Source organism: Tachypleus tridentatus, chromosome 7 (genome assembly GCF_004210375.1).
Source record: "Tachypleus tridentatus isolate NWPU-2018 chromosome 7, ASM421037v1, whole genome shotgun sequence".
NCBI lineage: Eukaryota > Metazoa > Arthropoda > Merostomata > Xiphosura > Limulidae > Tachypleus > Tachypleus tridentatus.
Genome location: NC_134831.1, coordinates 91,924,483 through 91,949,542, shown reverse-complemented (window position 1 = coordinate 91,949,542; position 25,060 = coordinate 91,924,483). Strand labels below are relative to the sequence as shown.

The 25,060-nt window shown below is 34.5% G+C and overlaps 1 protein-coding gene across 1 annotated transcript; it reads left to right on the top strand.

The window, feature by feature from the left end:
* Positions 1 to 351: 351 nt before the first annotated feature.
* LOC143258061 (tachykinin-like peptides receptor 99D) lies at positions 352 to 14,840 on the top strand. Its single transcript, XM_076517083.1, has 4 exons — positions 352 to 563; positions 4,593 to 4,743; positions 5,769 to 5,965; positions 13,681 to 14,840. Exons 1-4 carry the CDS (start codon positions 352 to 354, stop codon positions 13,943 to 13,945), a joined length of 825 nt encoding a protein of 274 aa, XP_076373198.1. The 3' UTR covers positions 13,946 to 14,840.
* Positions 14,841 to 25,060: the final 10,220 nt, after the last annotated feature.

The following is a 25,060-nucleotide window of genomic DNA, read 5'->3' as shown; positions in this document are numbered from 1 at the left end:
CTTTTAAACTGAAGCTATGTTCTCATATTTAGATTTGCTCTTTCGTTGTACTTTTAAACTGAAGCTATGTTCACATATTTAGATTTGCTCTTTCGTTGTACTTTTAAACTGAAGCTATGTTCTCATATTTAGATTTGCTCTTTCCACTTTTATAAATATTTAGTTTTTACATTCTGTTATTTTGTTTGGTCGATAAGATAAATCATTCATCTCTATCAATAATAAACTCTTATTAATTTCACCCCTGATATTTGCATAAGTAATCTGAAGGTTAGCATACGAACTTTTATTAGCACATTATATTTATAAATAATATATTTTACGACACAAATGTAAATGTTTTGCAGGTATATGGCCATCATGCATCCATTAAAGCCGCGGATGTCCCGTGTCACAACCCTCAACATCACCCTGTGGATATGGCTTGCCAGCAGTGTTTTGTCTCTACCAAACATTCTCTATTCAACTACCATGAAGGAAGAGTACTCTAATGGAGATTATCGAGTTATATGTTACATGGTCTGGCCAGATGGACCCACCACGCAAAGTTACACAGAATACATGTAGGTTTAGAACGTTTCATTGATGCTTTCTTACATGACAATATACTCGTGTTAATAACCCAAAATCTCTGTAGAAATGGACCTATAAACACTTTATTAATTGATGTTATAAACAGGTTTTATTTGTACCTCTACATAACTCATAGCACCCTTTGTTTCAATATAGTCCCACTCTCTTCTATCAGGCATGATCAATGAAACAAATAAACAAACTACATGTTATCTGTCCTAAGTTGTGACCACCATGTCTCTAATTTTTAAGGTCACGTGTGATACGAGACAAAACCGATTAGTTAAATAAAATATGAAAACGTGAAAAGACGTGAATTATTTACAGAAACAAACTATAAATACATTAAATATCAAAATATGATACGAAATCTTCGCAAGTTTTTTTCATTTTCTCAACCTGTCTCACTGACTTCTCTACAGTTAGTCCTCTCACAAAGACGTCCTTACAGTTAGTCTTCTCACAGAGACGTCCTTACAGTTAGTCTTCTCACAAAGACGTCCTTACAGTTAGTCCTCTCACAAAGACGTCCTTACAGTCACTCCTCTCACAGAAACGTTCTTACAGTTAGTCCTCTCACAGAAATGTCCTTACAGTTAGTCTTCTCACAAAGACGTCCTTACAGTTAGTCCTCTCACAGAGACGTCCTTACAGTTAGTCCTCTCACAGAAACGTTCTTACAGTTAGTCTTCTCACAAAGACGTCCTTACAGTTAGTCCTCTCACAGAAACGTTCTTACAGTTACTCCTCTCACAGAAACGTCCTTACAGTTAGTCTTCTCACAGAAACGTCCTTACAGTTAGTCCTCTCACAGAAACGTCCTTACAGTTAGTCTTCTCACAGAGACGTCCTTACAGTTAGTCTTCTCACAAAGACGTCCTTACAGTTAGTCCTCTCACAGAAACGTCCTTACAGTTAGTCTTCTCACAGAGACGTCCTTACAGTTAGTCCTCTCACAGAGACGTCCTTACAGTTAGTCCTCTCACAGAGACGTCCTTACAGTTAGTCCTCTCACAGAAACGTCCTTACAGTTAGTCCTCTTACAGAGACGTCGTTACAGTTAGTCCTCTCACAGAAACGTTCTTACAGTTAGTCCTCTCACAGAGACGTCCTTACAGTTAGTCTTCTCACAGAGACGTCCTTACAGTTAGTCCTCTCACAGAAACGTTCTTACAGTTAGTCCTCTCACAGAAACGTTCTTACAGTTAGTCTTCTCACGGAGACGTCCTTACAGTTAGTCCTCTCACAGAAACGTCCTTACAGTTAGTCTTCTCACAGAAACGTCCTTACAGTTAGTCTTCTCACAGAAACGTCCTTACACTTAGTCCTTTCACAGAAATGTCCTTACAGTTAGTCCTCTCACAGAGACGTCCTTACAGTTAGTCCTTTCACAGAAACGTCCTTACAGTTAGTCTTCTCACAGAAACGTCCTTACAGTTAGTTCTCTCAGGGAAACGTTCTTACAGTTAGTTCTCTCAGGGAAACGTTCTTACAGTTAGTCCTCTGACAGAAACGTCCTTACAGTTAGTCCTCTCACAGAGACGTCCTTACAGTTAGTCCTCTCACAGAGACGTCCTTACAGTTAGTCCTCTCACAGAAACGTCCTTACAGTTAGTCCTCTCACAGAGACGTCGTTACAGTTAGTCTTCTCACAGAGACGTCCTTACAGTTAGTCCTCTCACAGAAACGTTCTTACAGTTAGTCCTCTCACAGAAACGTTCTTACAGTTAGTCCTCTCACAGAGACGTCCTTACAGTTAGTCCTCTCACAGAGACGTCCTTACAGTTAGTCCTCTCACAGAAACGTTCTTACAGTTAGTCCTCTCACAGAAACGTCCTTACAGTTAGTCTTCTCACAGAAACGTTCTTACAGTGAGTCCTCTCACAGAAACGTCCTTACAGTTAGTCTTCTCACAGAAACGTCCTTACAGTTAGTCTTCTCACAGAAACGTCCTTACAGTTAGTCCTTTCACAGAAACGTTCTTACAGTTAGTCTTCTCGCAGACATCCTTACAGTTAGTCCTCTCACAGAGACGTCCTTACAGTTAGTCTTCTCACAGAAACGTCCTTACAGTTAGTCCTTTCACAGAAACGTCCTTACAGTTAGTCCTCTCACAGAGACGTCCTTACAGTTAGTCCTCTCACAGAAACGTCCTTACAGTTAGTCTTCTCACAGAAACGTCCTTACAGTTAGTCTTCTCACAGAAACGTCCTTACAGTTAGTCCTTTCACAGAAATGTCCTTACAGTTAGTCCTCTCACAGAGACATCCTTACAGTTAGTCTTCTCACGGAGACGTCCTTACAGTTAGTCCTCTCACAGAAACGTCCTTACAGTTAGTCTTCTCACAGAAACGTCCTTACAGTTAGTCTTCTCACAGAAACGTCCTTACAGTTAGTCCTTTCACAGAAATGTCCTTACAGTTAGTCCTCTCACAGAGACGTCCTTACAGTTAGTCCTCTCACAGAGACGTCCTTACAGTTAGTCCTCTCACAGAGACGTGCTTACAGTTAGTCCTCTCACAGAAACGTTCTTACAGTTAGTCCTCTCACAGAGACGTCCTTACAGTTAGTCCTTTCACAGAAACGTCCTTACAGTTAGTCTTCTCACAGAAACGTCCTTACAGTTAGTTCTCTCAGGGAAACGTTCTTACAGTTAGTTCTCTCAGGGAAACGTTCTTACAGTTTGTCCTCTGACAGAAACGTACTTACAGTTAGTCCTCTCACAGAAACGTCCTTACAGTTAGTCCTCTCACAGAACCTTCTCTACTATTAGTCCTCTCAGACTTTAACGTGGGCAAATACATGTTCAAGATGTGTTGCTTAAAAGCTTTTTAGGGTAATAAAAATAATCATATTATTACATCACAGAGTTTTCAAATGGAACACCCCTCTGAGTACCGTGGAAACTTTCACAAGGTGGATATTTCTTCGAACATTTACATGTTAAAGAGGAATATATGAGTTATTACAAAAGAGCTATCTGACTGCTTTGTGAAATATAATAGTCATATAGGATAATCTGTACTTTTCCTAATATAGCTTTCGTGTTCTTTACGTACAACCTTTACATAAGTGAACACATTTTATGAGAGTTAAGCCTAACGTATTCTACTTTTATACCTGTTGAAGATAGCGTAGATCATATTCTTGGGCTTTCAATACTGCAGAACAAACATCGAGTAATCTGACAACAACACCTCATTACCCTCCAGAAGCTCAGGGGCACGTCTTAAGATTTATAGTATTAAAAAGTGGGTTTCGATACTCATTGTGTAGTTTTGTGCGTAACAAATTTTTCTTCCTTTAGAATGGACGATTATCCAAATATATGAAGAAACGAGGAATGTAACGTGCAGATATTTATTGATTTTGTTGTTTTATGTTTATGTACTGGAAAGTGATCAACCGAAACATAAACTTTGTACGGTGCTGATGCAATAAAGATTAAAGTGACTTTGTGTGTGCTGAATACGTTTAAAATGTACGGTGCTTATGTAGACAGTGTTAATGTTACTTTGTGTGTGCTGGAAACGTTGAAAATATACGGTGTTGATGTAGTTCAAACTAAAGTAACTTTTCTATATCATATATGTTTGAGCTGTGTAATAATAATACATATAATGTTGTAAGTAACGTTTCAAGCCTTTAAAAGGCGTACTCGCATTTGTGCTAATTAGTTTATCTGGACTATCAAGACATTCTTTTAACTTAATGGAAACGTCTTGCATCTGAAGAAGGCTTAACAAGCACGTAGTGATCGCCTAGCTAAAAAAAAGTCTTAATACAAATAGAATACTATGTTGACCGGTTTTACGCTTTCCCTATTTACGTTATGTGATGATGGTGTATGCAAAATTATTGTAACTGTTTGTAACTTAGGGTTATGGTAACCACGTTCATACCAGACAGGTTTACACTGAACATTGATATATTCACGCTAATGATAATTCTGTACTCACTGTTGATGTTACATACATTAGCTACAAACGTTATATGACATGTAAGTTTGGTTCTTACAGTTACAACGTAATGATCCTGGTTCTGGCTTACATTTTGCCCATTACGTCAATGACATTTACGTATTTTCGTGTTGGCCAGGAGCTCTGGGGTAGCGAAAGTATAGGCGAATGTACACCCACACAGATGGAAGCCATCAAATCGAAGAGAAAGGTGAGTTTTGTATCATATTAAAGAAGATTTGTTTCTTGAACATTAAGGTTGCTTAGAATAAGACAGGATACGAATACGGTGAGGATAAGAGGATACGTACACGACCTGTATTGTAAAAATAAGACGGGTTTCAGTGAAGGATTATTATGATGCTAGTAAAAAAAGAATGGTTGTAGACATTAAGGTATTAGTAAAAATTAGCTTTGTGTTTTACTTACAGAATATTCAATAATTTAGGACAATAAACGTAATTGTTAGATTTGATTTGAAAATATATAATTCATAATAAGCTTATGACCAATCTATCATAGGCCCAGAAATAACTTCAACAGAAGACAATGGCTAAAAGATATGTTAATATAACTAAAACATTGTTGAGAGATATGTTGATGTAATATAGTTCAATTTCAGACACAAATTTATTCGTCATAAAAGGTATAATAAATGAGCAAGACTGGCCCCACAGTGACCAGCGACAAATCTGAGGACTTATAACGAGTGGTGAACATAGCATAGATAGTCCTTTTTTTTTTATATTCGCTCTTAACTACAAAAAACAACAAGAGAACCAAAAGAATAAGGCTCAAACTCCGGTACCTTATATAACAATTTGGTTTCAGTTTTCTTCGGTCATCAACGTTTTCATAAGTTCATTCAAATACGTTCATGTATTTTATATGTTACTGGAATAAAGAAATATAAATCCATATAGTACATTGATGATGACTAGCTCCCTCTAGTCTTACACTGCTGAATTAGGGACGGCTGGTGCAGATAGCTCTCGAGTAGCTTTGCGCGAAATTCAAAACAAACAAATCATATAATGTTTTGTTAAGGTACTACTGTATTATATATAATGTGTTGTTAAAATAATAATGTACAGTTTAATGTCTTGTTAAGATACTACTGTACAGTTTAATGTGTTGTTAAGGTACTACTGTATTATATATAATGTGTTGTTAAAATAATAATGTACAGTTTAATGTGTTGTTAAGATACTACTGTACAGTTTAATGTATTAACAGATTGTGAAGATGATGATTGTCGTAGTATTCATCTTCGCTGTATGTTGGCTTCCTTACCACATCTACTTCCTCCTGGCTCATCACCACAGAGAAATAATAAGTTACAAGAACGTTCAACACATCTATCTTGGCATCTACTGGCTCGCCATGTCGAACTCCATGTACAACCCTATTATCTACTGTTGGATGAACAGCAGGTAACGACACTGCCGCTCTCTAGTGGTATTATTACTTTACCAAACACCAGTTGTTCGGTAAATAAAAAAAAAATATTTTGAGAGTTTTAGAATCATGTAAGTTATATAATAACAACCTAGTATGAGGTGCTAGGCTAAATAATGTTGTTGTTTTTTTTCCAAAAAACAAAATCTCACAAGATTCACAAAAACAATTTGTAATCAGATCTAGGTTCACGACGTGCTGGTTCCTGATGGTAGGTTTGATATTCATAGTTTTAGTTATGTAGCTTTACGACGTGATGGTTCCTGATGGTAGCTTTGATATTCATAGTTTTAGTTACGTAGCTTTACTACGTGATGGTTCCTGATGGTAGGTTTGATATTCATAGTTTTAGTTATGTAGCTTCACGACGTGATGGTTCCTGATGGTAGGTTTGGTATTCATAGTTTTAGTTACGTAGCTTTACGACGTGATGGTTCCTGATGGTAGGTTTGATATTCATAGTTTTAGTTACGTAGCTTTACTACGTGATGGTTCCTGATGGTAGGTTTGATATTCATAGCTTTAGTTACGTAGCTTCACGACTTGATGGTTTCTGATGGTAGGTTTGATATTCATAGCTTTAGTTACGTAGCTTCACGACTTGATGGCTTCTGATGGTAGGTTTGATATTCATAGTTTTAGTTATGTAGCTTTACTACGTGATGGTTTCAGACGGTGGGTTTGATATTCATAGTTTTAGTTATGTAGCTTCACGACGTGATGGTTCCTGATGGTAGGTTTGATATTCATAGTTTTAGTTATGTAGCTTTACTACGTGATGGTTCCTGATGGTAGGTTTGATATTCATAGTTTTAGTTATGTAGCTTTACTACGTGATGGTTCCTGATGGTAGGTTTGATATTCATAGTTTTCGTCAAGTATCTAATGATAGACTTGTGAGACAAATACAATCACGTTTCAAAACCAAATATCTTTTGTGACATACGAGTTTGGGACACTGTGGCTGTTTATTGTAACTTCTTAATTACACCTAACTCATCAAACGGCGGCGAATGAGTTCCTAACGTCATCCTATATTAAGTGTGATCTTCAAGAAAGTCGAAAAGACGTTATTCTTAGATTTATTCGACTCCTAAGGTTTCCTGTCAAGTATAGACTTCTGAAAAGATAACAAAACCTAAACTTAAAATGTTGAAACAATTAAACGTACATTGAACCTAACACAATGCTTTAATTATGTGATGGTCACAGAAACGTTGTATCAGTTGCGAGGAACCTAAAATCTGAGGTTATGTTATCAGCTCCGAGCGTGCGGTCGGGTGTAATAAAACACATTCGGTGTAATAAAGTATGAGGTCTGTTCAAAAAATACGCGGACTGACGTCATAAAACAAAATGTACTTTATTTAGAAGTTACAGGCCTGGGACCCCTTCAAAGTACTCTCCTCCCCAACGCACACACTTATCCCAACGGTGTTTCCACTTGTTGAAACAGTCCTGGTACGCTTCTTTTGTAATGTCCTCCAGCTCCTTCGTCGCATTTGCCTTAATCTCGGGAATCGTTTCAAATCTTCTTCTTTTCAAGGGTCTTTTGAGTTTGGGGAACAAGAAAAAATCGCAAGAAGCAAGGTCAGGTGAGTGGGGGGTGGGGAAGAACAGTGATCGAGTGTTTGGCCAAAAACTCACGAGTTCTGAGGCACAAATTTCGCAGCAACGCGGTGCATCTTCAATTTTTCGGTCAAAATCTCGTAACAAGAATCAACTGATATCCCACACTCTTCAGCAAGCTCCCTGACAGCCAGACGTTGATTTGCCCGCACCAGGGTGTTGATTTTGTCGGCGTGTGGGTCGTCCGTTGACGTGGAAGGACGTCCAGGACGCTCATCATCTTCAATGGACTGTCGACCATCCTTAAAACGTTCATGCCACTTGAAACATGCCGTACGCTTCATAGCAACATCACCGTAAACCGTGTTAAGCATAGCAAAAGTTTCAGTCGCAGATTTTCCAAGTTTAACACAAAATTTCGCAGCAAGTCGTTGCTCCTTCAGGTCATTCATTCTGAAATCCGCAAAACGAAAAAATCGCACTTCACTTAAAACCGCGTAGCTCATACACAAATGAAGATATCTGCAATCGGGAAATGGCGTCGTAATCAGCTAATATGTGCGAACCTGGCGACACCAAGCGGATTCCCCTGGAACCAACTGGAGCCGCGCAATTCAAACAGTCCGCGTATTTTTTGAACAGCCCTCGTACATCAGGTGTCATTAGAAAGATGAGAAAATGGTGAATAGTATATTTAGTGAAAGATAAAAAAGGTATTTGTATATTTATATACTCTTTATGATATATAATACAACCTACGTGCACTAGAGCGAGCACCATTCTATACTTAACAAAGCTACACATGATAGGTAAAAGCTATCTGATGTTGGATATTTAGTTTGTTTGTTTTTTAACTTCCTTATGTTAAATGAATGTTGTTATTTTATTGAATGATTCGACTGAACCTAAACTAATTATCTTCTCGATTCTCAGCTCCACTAAATCGCATAGAAGAGTACATTGTATGTTATTGAACCGAGAAATTACGGTATTATAATTTAGATGACTTGTGTGTTAAGGTTACTCACGAGGAAGAAGCACTGTGTCTATTTGAAATATTACCGCCAAGAGCACGTTATTGTATGGTTCTTTTAGGCATAGATAAGGGGTAACTTGTACAATTAATATTGTCATGAATGTATGAACCGGAACAAGTTTTTGTTATATTAAGTGATCGGAATGAAATGACAGAAGGTGAAAGAAAATCATCACACGGTTCGTTACCACGTGCATGTGAAGGAATAATAAAAAAGGAAATTCTTCTATTATCAAGTAATGGCACTTTGGTACACCTACCAAATAGTCTTGGCACATATACCATCTTGTCTTGGTACACCTACCAAATAGTCTTGGCACATATACCATCTTGTCTTGGTACACCTATCAGCTAGTCTTAGTACACCTACTACCTAATATTGATACACCTCCCGTCTAGTTTTGGTACAATTTATCAGTTAGTTTTGGTACATCTATTACCTAGTAATGGTACACCTACCAGCAAGGGGCGTGCGGCGATTTATCTTGATGTGGAAACAAAATCATAAAAGGTTGATCATAACATTATATTTACATGTACAGGACAACGAATGAAGATAAAATAAATTACTTGTAGTCATTAATGATATTTAATATTAAGTACTTCTAATTAAAGATATAACAAGGCATTTTCGGCTACTTATTTTATTTACGTTAATTCTAACCAACTTTCCTTTTGATTAAACACATTTATTACATCATCATAGAAATCATCAGTATTTCCCTAAGAAGTTTTTTCTCAGTCACGATTAACACTAAACTTACAAGTATTTCTTCTCGTTTTACATTTCTGGTCCAGCTGTGTACTCTTCATAGATAAACAAAAAAAAGTCCAACTGGTGGCCGATAGAGTCAAGGTTAACTCACACAACTTTGTAAGTTGTTAGAGGGCTGAACGTCCAACTGGTGGCTGATAGAGTCAAGGTTAACTCACACAACTTTGTAAGGATAACAAGGGTAATAAAATTATCTCTGTTACTACACTTTGAAACAACAAGGGTAATAAATTCACTTTTATACTACACTTTGAAACGACAAGGGTAATAAAATCATCTCTGTTACTACACTTCGAAACAACAAGGGTAATAAAATCATCTCTGTTACTACACTTTGAAACAACAAGGGTAATAAAATCATCTCTGTTACTACACTTTGAAACAACAAGCGTAATAAAATCAACTCTGTTACTACACTTTGAAACAACAAGGGTAATAAAATCATCTCTGTTACTACACTTTGAAACAACAAGGGTAATAAAATCATCTCTGTTACTACACTTTGAAACAACAAGGGTAATAAAAATCATCTCTGTTACTAGACATTGAAACAACAATGGTAATAAATTCACTTTTATACTACCCTTTGAAACAACAATGGTAATAAAATCATCTCTGTTACTACACTTCGAAACAACAAGGGTAATAAAATCATCTCTGTTACTACACTTTGAAACAACAAGGGTAATAAAATCAACTCTGTTACTACACTTTGAAACAACAAGCGTAATAAAATCAACTCTGTTACTACACTTTGAAACAACAAGCGTAATAAAATCAACTCTGTTACTACACTTTGAAACAACAAGCGTAATAAAATCAACTCTGTTACTACACTTTGAAACAACAAGGGTAATAAAATCATCTCTGTTACTACACATTGAAACAACAATGGTAATAAATTCACTTTTATACTACACTTTGAAACAACAAGGGTAATAAAATCATCTCTGTTACTACACTTTGAAACAACAAGGGTAATAAAATCATCTCTGTTACTACACATTGAAACAACAATGGTAATAAATTCACTTTTATACAACACTTTGAAACAACAAGGGTAATAAAATCTTCTCTGTTACTACACTTCGAAACAACAAGGGTAATAAAATCATCTCTGTTACTACACTTTGAAACAACAAGGGTAATAAAATCATCTCTGTTACTACACTTTGAAACAACAAGCGTAATAAAATCAACTCTGTTACTACACTTTGAAACAACAAGCGTAATAAAATCAACTATGTTACTACACTTTGAAACAACAAGCGTAATAAAATCCACTCTGTTACTACACTTTGAAAGAACAAGGGTAATAAAATCAACTCTGTTACTACACTTTGAAACAACAAGGGTAATAAAATCATCTCTGTTACTACACATTGAAACAACAATGGTAATAAATTCACTTTTCTACTACACTTTGAATCAACAAGGGTAATAAAATCATCTCTGTTGCTACACTTTGAAACAACAAGGGTAATAAAATCATCTCTGTTACTACACTTTGAAACAACAAGGGTAATAAAATCATCTCTGTTACTACACTTTGAAACAACAAGGGTAATAAAAATCATCTCTGTTACTAGACATTGAAACAACAATGGTAATAAATTCACTTTTATACTACCCTTTGAAACAACAATGGTAATAAATCCGCTTCTGCTACTGCACACTAAGACAACAATGCTTATAAGTCCATCTTATATTACTGATGTTATTTAATTTATTTCTATTACTGAAGAATTCAGATAAAATATTTCACCATAATTGCTATATCCTGTATATTTTACCACTGGTACTGTAGTCTGTATATCTGACCTGTTGCTACAGCTACATATTTAACCTGGTTCTGTAGAGAACATATCTTACCAACTGCTGTATACATTTCTTACCTACTACTGTAGACTATGTATTTTACTTACTACTGTAGACTATATATTTTACCTCTTATTACAAATTATATAGAATTCAGAAACATAAGTAAAGAATATATACTATATTTCACTACTGTTACTGTATACCCTACTTTTGTTTATATAACCTCCACCAAGACTAAATGCAAACTTATCCAATGAGTGTAAAACACCGTAAGAGGGCGCCTCCTTCATTCAATATTTTGATTTCTATCGAATGCTATTGATATTAAAGTCTTAATACTTTTTGTTTTATTTCCGAAAGAGCGATGACGAGAAAACGTGAGTAAGTTTGAAAAATAGGGTATCAGTTTTAACACTACTTTCAGACAACTGTCAATGAAAACCTATGATAGCACTCAACCGTCAGGCGGACAATCTTCCGTGACAAATAACCTTATTGATTTATATAGTGGCTTCATCACGTGGTCTCATTTTTTTCCTGAGGAAATAACTTTCAGACATTGGTTTTTTTCCACCCTCTAACAAATCCTTCTCTACCCACGTAGTTCTGTTGTTTTTTTTTTATGTTCCCATAAAATTTTTTCCAGAATTTATTACATAAAATCTTATCTAAAAGTCCTTTCGGTATTTAAGCAGTAAATCGGAAGGCTTATAACAATATCGATATCGCTACGAGTAGAGTTCATAAAACCCATTATGTAGCCTTAGGCTTAATAACAGTTTGTCGGGGTATATGCGATAAACATTAAATTTGCTAGAGTAAAGAAAATTACACGAGGTTTAGGTTTCAGAATAAAAGATTTGTGTGAAAAATCAACATGATCAGTCTTTTGTGTTAAAGTTTTTTCATGATAATTAAGTATTTCCTTCAAAATGCGAAACTCAAATGGATTCCACCCATTTTATGTTTTTATCAACCGAAAGATCTTACACAGAATTCATAAGGTATTGAAAAGTCCTGATGCTGTATTTTATCATAATCTCCATGCAGGAAGGAATTTTACTGAGAATTCAACTGTAATTCACAGGAGTTAACGTTTTATTACATTAACAACCGTGTAATTAGCTGAAGATCTAGATTAGTATAGTTGATTACGTGTTTTATTTTATCTATAAGTTCCGGCAAGTGTTTCTATTACTTAATTATACAGATGGTTTATTTTATTTGTAGGTTTTAACAAAGGCTTATATTAGTTGATTATACAGGTGGTTTATTTTATTTCCAGGTATTAACAAAGGCTTATATTAGTTGATTATACAGATGGTTTATTTTATTTGTAGGTTTCAACAAAGGCTTATATTAGTTGATTATACAGATGGTTTATTTTATTTCTAGGTTTTAACAAAGGTTTCTATTAGTTGATTATACAGATGGTTTATTTTATTTCCAGGTATTAACAAAGGCTTATATTAGTTGATTATGCAGATGGTTTATTTTATTTGTAGGTTTCAACAAAGGCTTATATTAGTTGATTATACAGATGGTTTATTTTATTTGTAGGTTTCAACAAAGGCTTATATTAGTTGATTATACAGATGGTTTATTTTATTTCTAGGTTTTAACAAAGGTTTCTATTAGTTGATTATACAGATGGTTTATTTTATTTCCAGGTATTAACAAAGGCTTATATTAGTTGATTATACAGATGGTTTATTTTATTTGTAGGTTTCAACAAAGGCTTATATTAGTTGATTATACAGATGGTTTATTTTATTTCTAGGTTTTAACAAAGGTTTCTATTAGTTGATTATACAGATGGTTTATTTTATTTCCAGGTATTAACAAAGGCTTATATTAGTTGATTATGCAGATGGTTTATTTTATTTGTAGGTTTCAACAAAGGCTTATATTAGTTGATTATACAGATGGTTTATTTTATTTCTAGGTTTTAACAAAGGCTTCTATTAGTTGATTATACAGATGGTTTATTTTATTTCTGTTCTCCAACCAGGGTTTAACCTTGTTTATTTAAATGGTTTTCCTCTAGTGGGTGAGCAGTTAGTTTACACACCAACAACGTTAAAATACGGGATTCGATTTTTCCTGGTTGACAGAGTACATATAGCTCATTGTTCAGCTTTGCACTAAGAAAACAACTAAAATGTTTTATTTCTAGGTTTCGATAAGGGCTGCTGTTATACGTTATTTGTGAGTTTTTCTAGCGGTTACTGTTACTTTATGTGTAAAATATTCTATTTTCTCTTCAGGTTCCGATAGTAGTTCTTGTTACTTCATTATTTAACTGTCCTACATTATTTGTGAGTTTTTTTTTATAAAGGTTTAAGTTATTTTACGTGGAAAATGTTATATTTTATTTTTAGATTCTGACAGTAGTTCTTGTCACTTCATTATTTGTCTTACATTATTTGTGAGTTTTTATAATGGATTTTAAGTTACTTTATGTGTAAAAGGTTTTATTTTACTTCTAGGTTCCGACAAGGGTTTAAGAAAATACTGATGCTCTGTTTTTGCCAACGACGTGAAAACGCTGTAAATCTTTACGAGCAGCGCCACCAAACGTACACACGCTACAGCTGCTCAGATGCATTTACTGATACTCGAGTGACGTTCAACGGCAATATCAATGTTCCTCTTCATACAGTCACAGAGACTTCCAACAGCAGTAGAAGCTGGAAGAATCCTTTCCTTGTTACAAAATACGGACGCAGAGTGCAGCGGCTTTCCAACGTTTAAACTGAAACACAGTAATCAGATAATTTCAATGTGCACTAACTGTGGTAAGGGCCAGTGGATAACATTATCGTTTGTGTTATCTATCCATACTGTTACTGTATTAGTCGTGCTGTAGTTGTTTGTTCCTACACTGTCAAATATTATCCTTTCGATTCTGATATTTACTGTATACGTGAAACAACCAGACGAAAAATTGGAATGTATAACTTGAGTAGAGTACAATATGCGTGTCTGAATTTCATTATATCGAAACAATGATCAGTAAATAATAAGTGGATTTTAAAAACAAGACGAAAAACTATTTTTAAATTGGACTCAAAGACTTTCATGACAGAAACTGACATCACCCCATGCATGATATTGTTAACACCTGTAACACATCCAACCATCAACACCACAAAATATATGATACGTGTTCACACCTATACCATATCCAATTCTCAATAACAAACACAGGCGTTACTGTTAACATCCAACTGTCAATAAAACAAGACAGATGGCACTGTTAACACCTGTAACACATTCTTATGTAAATAAAACAAAACAGATGATATTGTTAAACACTAACACACGCAACGCTCAACACCACGAGACAGAATATATTTCTTAACACTTGTATTACTTCCACCTGTCAATACCTCAGGACAAATAATACGTGTTAACAAACTCAACTGTCAGTACGACAGAAGAGATGATAACTGTTAACAACCTTTGTAACATATCCAACAGTCAACACTGTAGGACAGTTGATACGTGTTAACCCATGTAACACAATTAAAGTTAACGTAAATAACTACTCTTTTACCATTAACTCTTAACATTCTGCTATATTATGATCCTTACAAAGTCCTAAAGATACAAATAATCAAGTAACTGCGTAATGGATCATACAAAATCAGGGCATATAGAACACATTTGTGGACACGTAAAAGCATCAGAGTATTTCTCACGTAGTTTACAGAGTACAAACCATTTCTTAAAGGTCCTGTGATCACTAACGTACATGAACATTGGAATACATATTGAAAGATACAGATCGTGGATGTAACAAATTGAAACTCAGCTAGGCCTAATATTCCATAAGTTACAAAAACATTGACTTAGAACTACATCTTACAGCTAGGCTTTGTTTTCCTCCAATCACAAGAACATGGACTTAAAAAATTAGAAATAACGTATAAATACTGTGTTTCTTAACTTACAGAAACTCAGACGTAAGAATTAGAAACCACAACTAGGTCTTGTGTTTCTTAAACTACAGGAACATAGATGTAAAAATTAGGACCTACAACAAGGCTCAGTGTTCCTTACGTTACGAGACGTAAGAATTAGAAGGTACAATAAGGCCTTGTGTTTAAGGGCGCCACTTGATGCTTAAAAGATACGGATATCAAACTTATAGGCACAAGAACTATCAACATATCAGTATGATGCTGATTATGGTTTTATACTCCCATTTATGAAGACACCAACTGGATTTAGAGCGCTATCAAACAGAATCAGGTCACGGACTCCGTGAGTCAGTTCCTAGCAACATCTCTCCCTATGTTCCCTACGTTATAGGAACCCAGGAGTTACATCTAAATCATAAGTTAGAGTATAGTTGAAGTAAAAACAGTGAGTTACAGTTGGGTCATTTATTACTATTAAACATTGAATGAACACTGTCAACGGATCTTTAGAGTATCGTGGATGCAGTTTCATCGGCTAGAGTTTTACATGGTTATTTTCTTAACTCTACAGTTCATGTACTTAACTTCCTCGAAACCTAAAGTTTACTAAAAGAGGAAAGTTCGAAAACTCTAACAGTTTAATATGTTTGTTGAAACGCATTAAATCATTAAACATTAAACCACGACGCTCGTAATGATTTTGTTCTTGACAATTTTACTAAAGATGTAATAAATGTTTGTTTGTTTTTTTCTTTTCTAACCTTTGTCCGTTGTAATCCACTATTGACGTGAGGTAATATTCACTAGAATTCTTAATAAATCTAGTGTAGTCGAAAATCATAATGGAATCTGTTGTGTTACACGTCTGTCATATTAGGGATATATCCATCGACGACAACGTTGGTTTCATATATAACTAAGACAGCATATTTTTGCTTCACACACTTTTAGTGGAACCATATCTCATCTATAATCACGTGTAGTTTGTTCACTAACTGATCTCCTAAATGCACTGTGTTATTGCACAATATATCTCTATTATCTATAACCAATATGGTGTATTTATTTAACATGGTGAAGACACCGTCGTGTGAACTGTTCAACGTGATCTAATTTCTAGTTCAGGTCACGTAAAAAGGAAGCTTAGGCTCAGCTGGAATAGCTTTTCTTTGACCTTTGAATTATAGTAGCAGAATCTAAATAAGTGGTTCGATTCTTTCAGAAATATTTTGGAAGTCTGATCTAAAGCAAGTTTCATCTGTTTAGTGGTAATAATTAAACTGAAATGCCATCATAGTACTTGGTGTGAAATGGAAGTTATGAAACATTCTAAGTTCAAAAGCATGATTACAATTATTTACACTTGTCACAAAAGTTTAAAATCAGACTTACTATGAGGAGAAGATACAAAATGCAAAACATAATAGGCTTAGTTCTACATTGATATATAATATTTCTTATCGGCACTTACAACGTATCGTTAGCAATGAGATCTCAAATAAATCACTTTTTATTTTTGTTCGAAAATTACTGACTGTTGGCCCGGCATGGCCTAGCGCGTTAAGGCGTGCGCTTCGTAATCTGAGGGTCGCGGATTCGCGCCCGAGTCGCGCCAAACATGCTCGCTCTCCCAGCCGTGGGGGCGTTATAATGTGACGGTCAATCCCACTATTCGTTGGTAAAAGAGTAGCCCAAGAGTTGGCGGTGGGTGGTGATGACTAGCTGCCTTCCCTCTAGTCTTACACTGCTAAATTAGGGACGGCTAACACAGATAGCCCTCGAGTAGATTTGTGCGAAATTCCAAAACAAATACTGACTGTTGATCGGACCAAGACTTTCCGAGTGGTCTTATGTGTTGTCTGTCTGTTTCAGTAAATATAAAACTGTTGGTACAAACGAGAAATGTAGAAGTAAACAAATAATGTGTATATAGCACGATATAGTAGATTATGTGGTTGCTTGTTCTGTGTGTACAGGTTTATATATAGTTTTGCTTAAACAATGTTACGCCTTCATCTGTCTCTTCCATATTCAAACAAGAGATCCAAAGTGGATTTTGAAACTAATGAATTATCTTTTAGCAGTAGTAGATTCACCACCATGTAATTATATATATATATATATGTAAGTATTGTTTTTTTGTGATATACAGATTACAAAAACCAGCCGTGGTTTTTCTGTGTATATAAAGTTAAACGTCTGGATTTCATTCGTACAGTTTCAGTCTTTGTAAGCTTTCGTGAAAGTTTTATCAAACCTTTGCGTGTGTTCTAAAATAAGGGTTGGTAGAGAAAGGTCACGGCAAGAGAGAGTAAATAGAGTCTACGAATCATTCGTTCTTTTGATAAGGTCATCAAATCCAAGAAGTTGTAAAAGATAACCCTAAACAAAGTAATCCAGTCCTATAATTGTGAGTTGGAGGGCGCATGTGTTAATTACATTTCTATGTTTCTAAAGTGAAGTTGTATTAAAATATGTTTCAAACAAACATGAAATATAATTTTCACCAAAACTTTATTGCAATTTTCCCTTTCCTTCAAAGTGACATATTCAGAGTCAGGTCTTTAAAATCAGTAAAGATTGTGCATCAATAAACAAATCACAGAAATACCATCTAATGACATAATAAAGAACTATTTATGCTGGACACAAAAATAACACCAAAAATACAAAATATTTATATATATTTTTTGCAGTATTTAAGTGAAAATTATGAATGATTAGCCATGGTTTCTACCCCGCCCTACGATCTATAATTCTGAACCTGCTCAATCACATTAATCCTTCCAATCATACTTTTTGTTGTTGTTAAGCGCAAATAGCACAGTCTGCTATCTTCGCTGTGCCGAACATAGAGAATAAACTCCAAGGTTTACCGTTAAGGGTATTCAACCTTACTATAGAGTCAACTGGAGGGTGAGTGGGCTCTACTGATCACTGATTAGGTCACTATTGATAACGGTAGCTGTTTCACAGCATAAACAGAAAGAAGTCAGAACACCAGGTGTCGTTTGTCTGAATGTAAAGATGGATGATACATTAACATAGATAAGAAAATGGTTGATGCGTGGGCCATAGGTCTAGCTATGAAGATGAGTAATATGTGGTTCATTGTTCTAGATATGAAGATGAGTAATGTGTGGTTCATTGTTCTAGATATGAAGATGAGTAATGTGTGGTTCATTGTTCTAGATATGAAGATGAGTAATGTGTGGTTCATTGTTCTAGATATGAAGATGAGTAATGTGTGGTTCATTGTTCTAGATATGAAGATGAGTAATGTGTGGTTCATTGTTCTAGATATGAAGATGAGTAATGTGTGGTTCATTGTTCTAGATATGAAGATGAGTAATGTGTGGTTCATTGTTCTAGATATGAAGATGAGTAATGTGTGGTTCATTGTTCTAGATATGAAGATGAGTAATGTGTGGTTCATTGTTCTAGATATGAAGATGAGTAATGTGTGGTTCATTGTTCTAGATATGAAAATGAGTAATGTGTGGTTCATTGTTCTAGATATGAAGATGAGTAATGTGTGGTTCATTGTTCTAGATATGAAGATGAGTAATGTGTGGTTCATTGTTCTAGATATGAAGATGAGTAATGTATGGTTCATTGTTCTAGATATGAAGATGAGTAATGTGTGGTTCATTGTTCTAGATATGAAGATGAGTAATGTGTGGTTCATTGTTCTAGATATGAAGATGAGTAATGTGTGGTTCATTGTTCTAGATATGAAGATGAGTAATGTGTGGTTCATTGTTCTAGATATGAAGATGAGTAATGTGTGGTTCATTGTTCTAGATATGAAGATGAGTAATGTGTGGTTCATTGTTCTAGATATGAAAATGAGTAATGTGTGGTTCATTGTTCTAGATATGAAGATGAGTAATGTGTGGTTCATTGTTCTAGATATGAAGATGAGTAATGTGTGGTTCATTGTTCTAGATATGAAGATGAGTAATGTATGGTTCACTGTTCTAAATATGAAGATGAGTAATGTGTGGTTCATTGTTCTAGATATGAAGATGAGTAATGTGTGGTTCATTGTTCTAGATATGAAGATGAGTAATGTGTGGTTCATTGTTCTAGATATGAAGAAGAGTAATGTATGGTTCATTGTTCCAGATATGAAGATGAGTAATGTATGGTTCATTGTTCTAGATATGAAGATGAGTAATGTATGGTTCATTGTTCCAGATATGAAGATGAGTAACGTGTGGTTCATTGTTCTAGATATGAAGATGAGTAATGTGTGGTTCATTGTTCTAGATATGAAGATGAGTAATGTGTGGTTCATTGTTCTAGATATGAAGATGAGTAATGTATGGTTCACTGTTCTAAATATGAAGATGAGTAATGTGTGGTTCATTGTTCTAGATATGAAGATGAGTAATGTGTGGTTCATTGTTCTAGATATGAAGATGAGTAATGTGTGGTTCATTGTTCTAGATATGAAGATGAGTAATGTATGGTTCACTGTTCTAAATATGAAGATGAGTAATGTGTGGTTCATTGTTCTAGATATGAAGATGAGTAATGTGTGGTTCATTGTTCTAGATATGAAGATGAGTAATGTGTGGTTCATTGTTCTAGATATGAAGATGAGTAATGTGTGGTTCATTGTTCTAGATATGAAGATGAGTAATGTATGGTTCACTGTTCTAAATATGAAGATGAGTAATGTGTGGTTCATTGTTCTAGATATGAAGATGAGTAATGTGTGGTTCATTGTTCTAGATATGAAGATGAGTAATGTGTGGTTCATTGTTCTAGATATGAAGAAGAGTAATGTATGGTTCATTGTTCCAGATATGAAGATGAGTAATGTATGGTTCATTGTTCTAGATATGAAGATGAGTAATGTGTGGTTCACTGTTCTAGATATGAAGATGAGTAATGTATGGTTCATTGTTCCAGATATGAAGATGAGTAATGTGTGGTTCATTGTTCTAGATATGAAGATGAGTAATGTGTGGTTCATTGTTCTAGATATGAAGATGAGTAATGTGTGGTTCATTGTTCTAGATATGAAGATGAGTAATGTGTGGTTCATTGTTCCAGATATGAAGATGAGTAATGTGTGGTTCATTGTTCTAGATATGAAGATGAGTAATGTATGGTTCATTGTTCCAGATATGAAGATGAGTAATGTGTGGTTCATTGTTCTAGATATGAAGATGAGTAATGTATGGTTCATTGTTCTAGATATGAAGATGAGTAATGTATGGTTCACTGTTCTAGATATGAAGATGAGTAATGTGTGGTTCATTGTTCTAGATATGAAGATGAGTAATGTGTGGTTCATTGTTCTAGATATGAAGATGAGTAATGTGTGGTTCATTGTTCTAGATATGAAGATGAGTAATTTATGGTTCACTGTTCTAGATATGAAGATAAATAATGTGTGGTTCATTGTTCTAGATATGAAGATGAGTAATGTGTGGTTCATTGTTCTAGATATGAAGATGAGTAATGTGTGGTTCATTGTTCTAGATATGAAGATGAGTAATGTGTGGTTCATTGTTCTAGATATGAAAATGAGTAATGTGTGGTTCATTGTTCTAGATATGAAGATGAGTAATGTGTGGTTCATTGTTCTAGATATGAAGATGAGTAATGTGTGGTTCATTGTTCTAGATATGAAGATGAGTAATGTATGGTTCACTGTTCTAAATATGAAGATGAGTAATGTGTGGTTCATTGTTCTAGATATGAAGATGAGTAATGTGTGGTTCATTGTTCTAGATATGAAGAAGAGTAATGTATGGTTCATTGTTCCAGATATGAAGATGAGTAATGTATGGTTCATTGTTCTAGATATGAAGATGAGTAATGTATGGTTCACTGTTCTAGATATGAAGATGAGTAATGTATGGTTCATTGTTCCAGATATGAAGATGAGTAATGTGTGGTTCATTGTTCTAGATATGAAGATGAGTAATGTATGGTTCATTGTTCTAGATATGAAGATGAGTAATGTATGGTTCACTGTTCTAGATATGAAGATGAGTAATGTGTGGTTCATTGTTCTAGATATGAAGATGAGTAATGTGTGGTTCATTGTTCTAGATATGAAGATGAGTAATGTGTGGTTCATTGTTCTAGATATGAAGATGAGTAATTTATGGTTCACTGTTCTAGATATGAAGATAAATAATGTGTGGTTCATTGTTCTAGATATGAAGATGAGTAACGTGTGGTTCATTTGTATGAAAATGAAGATAAATAATGTGTGGTTCATTCGTCTAAATATAAAGATGAATAATGAGGGGTTCATAGGTCTAAGTACGAAGATAAATAACATGTGGTTTTTTGTTCTAGCTGTGAAGATGAAAATTATGTTCCATTGGTTTTGATATGAAGATGAACAATGTGTGGTTCATTAGTCAAGCTATGAAATTATATAATGTGTGGTTCATTGGTCTAATTATGAAAATACATAATATGTGGTTCGTTGGTCTAGATGTGGACATAAATAATGTTTGGTCATTGTTGTAGTGGTTCTTTGTCTAGATAAAAAAAATATTATGTCGTTCATTGGTATAACAATAAAGATAAATAACAACAGAGATGCCAACTATTACGATTTTGGTGTATACATTGCGACTATACGCTCATACAGACAAATATTACGACTTATTGCAACTCCCAAATTATTATATATTATATAGGCCTATACAATAAAGTGATAAATTGTTCCCCCAGGGCTTGAAAGGGGTGAAAAGAAAATTTCTAGTAAGATACAAATAAATTTTGATAATAAATAAAAGACATAGTCCAAATGGCTACTTGCGATAATTATGTTTGTGCTTCAAATAATAAAAACATATTTGTATCTTCGACATCTACCAACAGTTTGAGTGTGGTGCTTCTCTATACTGGGTACGTGGAGGAATTCATAGTTACATAATCAGTGCTTGTCAGCCAATCAGCGCTCGCGTAGATGGGTATTTCTCGTTTTCTAAGCGGCATAGAAACACCAATGCGATCGTTCAAAAGATGGAAAAAAAGAGGCCTCGTTCACCAGATTGTCTTGTTTCTGGAAAATCTAAGAGGACAAAAACTGTGAATCAAAAATTTAGGAAAGAGTATAGTGCAAAATATCCGGTCATTGCACCAAAAGTCAGTGACAGTCACGTGTTTTGTACAGTTTGTCACATCGATTTTTCTGTGGTGCATGGCAGGATAAACGATTGTTCCAGACATACAAAATCGGCATCTCACCAAGAGAAGGCTGAGGTGAAGACAAAAACGATGCAGATAACGATATTTATGAGTAAGAATTCATAATATGAAACCATAAATGCAGAAGTGATGTTCACGCAATTCGTCATTGCTCATAATTTACCCCTAGCTGTAGCCGATCATGCAGGACATCTATTCAGAAAAATGTTCCCAGACTCTAATATAGCGAAAAAATATGGCTGTGCTAGAACCAAAACTACAGCCATTGTACAAATGTTGGGTTGTGAAGATGACAAAATGATTTCAAACATACTTACTAACAGTGTTTACAGTTTAGCCACAGATGGATCCACAGACATGGATGACTCAAAACTGTATCCAGTGGTTGTACGATATCTGTACGGGCTCTGTTTACAATCATTACGCTCAGTCATTTAAAATAATTGGCATCTCTGTAACAAGTGAGTCATTGGTCTAGATATGAAAATAAATAACATGGTTCATTTGTTTAGCTATGAAGTTAAATAATGTGTGGTTCATTGGTCTAAGTATGAAGATAAATAATGAAAGGTTCATAGGCGTAACTATTAAGATGAATAATTTGTGGATCATTGTTCTAGCCATGAAGATAAGTAACGTATGGTTCATTGGTCTAGATATGAAGATGAGTAATGTGTAGTTCATTTATCTGAAAATGAAGATAAATAACGTGTGGTTCATTGGTCTAGCTATGAAGATAAATAATGTGTGGTTCATTGATCTAATTACGAAGATGAATAATGAGGGGTTCATTGGTCTAGCTATGAAGATAAATAATGTGTGATTCATTGATCCAATTACGAAGATGAATAATGAGGGGTTCATTGGTCTGAAAATGAAGGTAAATAATGTGTGGTTCACTGGTATTGCTATGAAAATGAATAATGTATTGTTCATTGATCCAGTTATGAAAATAAATAGTGTGTGGTTCATTGATTTAGTTTTGAAGATGAATGGCGTGTGGTACATTAGCCTAAGTATGAAGATGAATAATGAGTTGTTCATTTATCTAACTAGGAAGATATATAACGTGTGGGTCATTGTTTGAGCTATGAAGATAAATAATGCATGGTTCATTGGTGTAGTTATGAAGATAAATAATGTGTGGTTTTGTGGTCTAGTTACGGAGATAAATATTAAGCGTTTCATCTGTCCAAAATGGAAATAAATAATATTGGATTCATTGGTCTAAATGTATGACGAATAATGTGTGGTTCATTGGTCTAGGTATAAAGATAAATAGTAAATACTTATTTGCTCTAGCTATGAAAGTAAATATTGTCTGGTTGATTGTTCTATCTATGAAAATAAATAATGTCTGGTTCATTAGTCGAAACATGGAGATAAATAATTTGTTTTTCATTGGTCTAGTTAAGAATGTAAATAATGTGTGGTTGATTGGTCCTGCTATGAAAATAAATAATGTCTGGTTCATTCGTATAGATATGGAGATGGATGATTCGTTACCCAGTATGACTTATAGATGTTAAAATATTAGCTCATTGATAATGTTAATCCTTTCTCACACTGTATGTTAAGTAACGCATTTTTCTGCATCGCTATCTTTAACATTTAAGGTAATCGAATTCGTTACAGGCCTAGTAGTTAGCTTATCCTAGTCAACAAAACTTTTCCATGGTTAACATACTTCATTTCTTTAACTACAGGAACTATTGTACTGAAACACCTTTACCTTTGAAAGCAATAGAAACAAAGCGTATAATTTTGGGATTGAAACGTTATTGTTTTCGCTCGTTTTTATCATAATTTGAGAGACTGATTTTCGACATGTATACATTAAACGTTGAAACTACGTTTCTAAAATGTTTTAATATATAATATTATGTTATTAATTTCGTTATTTTTTGCCCATTTCCATGAGTCTTCTTTTAATTAAGTAAAATCTTACCTTTCGAAGTTGTATCAGTTCCATACATACAGGGCCAAGTCGTTCTTCTACACACGTTGGTTGGGTATTAGGCTTAAGTGTATAGTCGTTATGTAATTAAACTCTGTCGCTGTTTTTGTACAACATCCTGAAGGTCAAACATTAAAATGTGAATAAAGATATTACTTGTTTTGTTTTCATTTCCAAAAATAAACATTTTAACATATGTAACTTCTGTTCTTCCTCATATCATATTTTCAGGGTTGTAATTTGGAAGTAATCACGAACACCATGGAGTGTTTGTTTCAATTTTTGTCAAAAAAAAAAAATTGTTAGATGATAGATGGCTTTCGTATTATTTTCCCAATATATACCAAATATATTATAAATTTGATAATGCTTATAAATTTCGAAATTAAAACCACGTTTTTTTTATAGTTTCACTGAAATATTGGTTTTTAACATAACTGTTATATTTCTCTGTTTTATTATTTTTTGTATATTAAAGTGATTAATAGTAACCGTATTCCTGAATAGATTTATCAACTTGTTTGCCACTATTTTAAGAAAATTAAACTTGCAGGTACAGCGAATAGTAGGATTTATTTCACCTTCTACGATTCTTACTCACCAATAAAATATACATCACATATAGTATTAGGGAGCAGTTAATAGTCTCTGATATCAATATTATCGTAAAAGTTATTACCATATTAAACTGACTATAGGACGAGCTCGAATTTAAGGCGACTCTCATTTTCAGAGACAATGGGAAAGAAAGAAAACGGACTGTTATAACATCCTTTTTTAATTCCGCAAAATCAACAC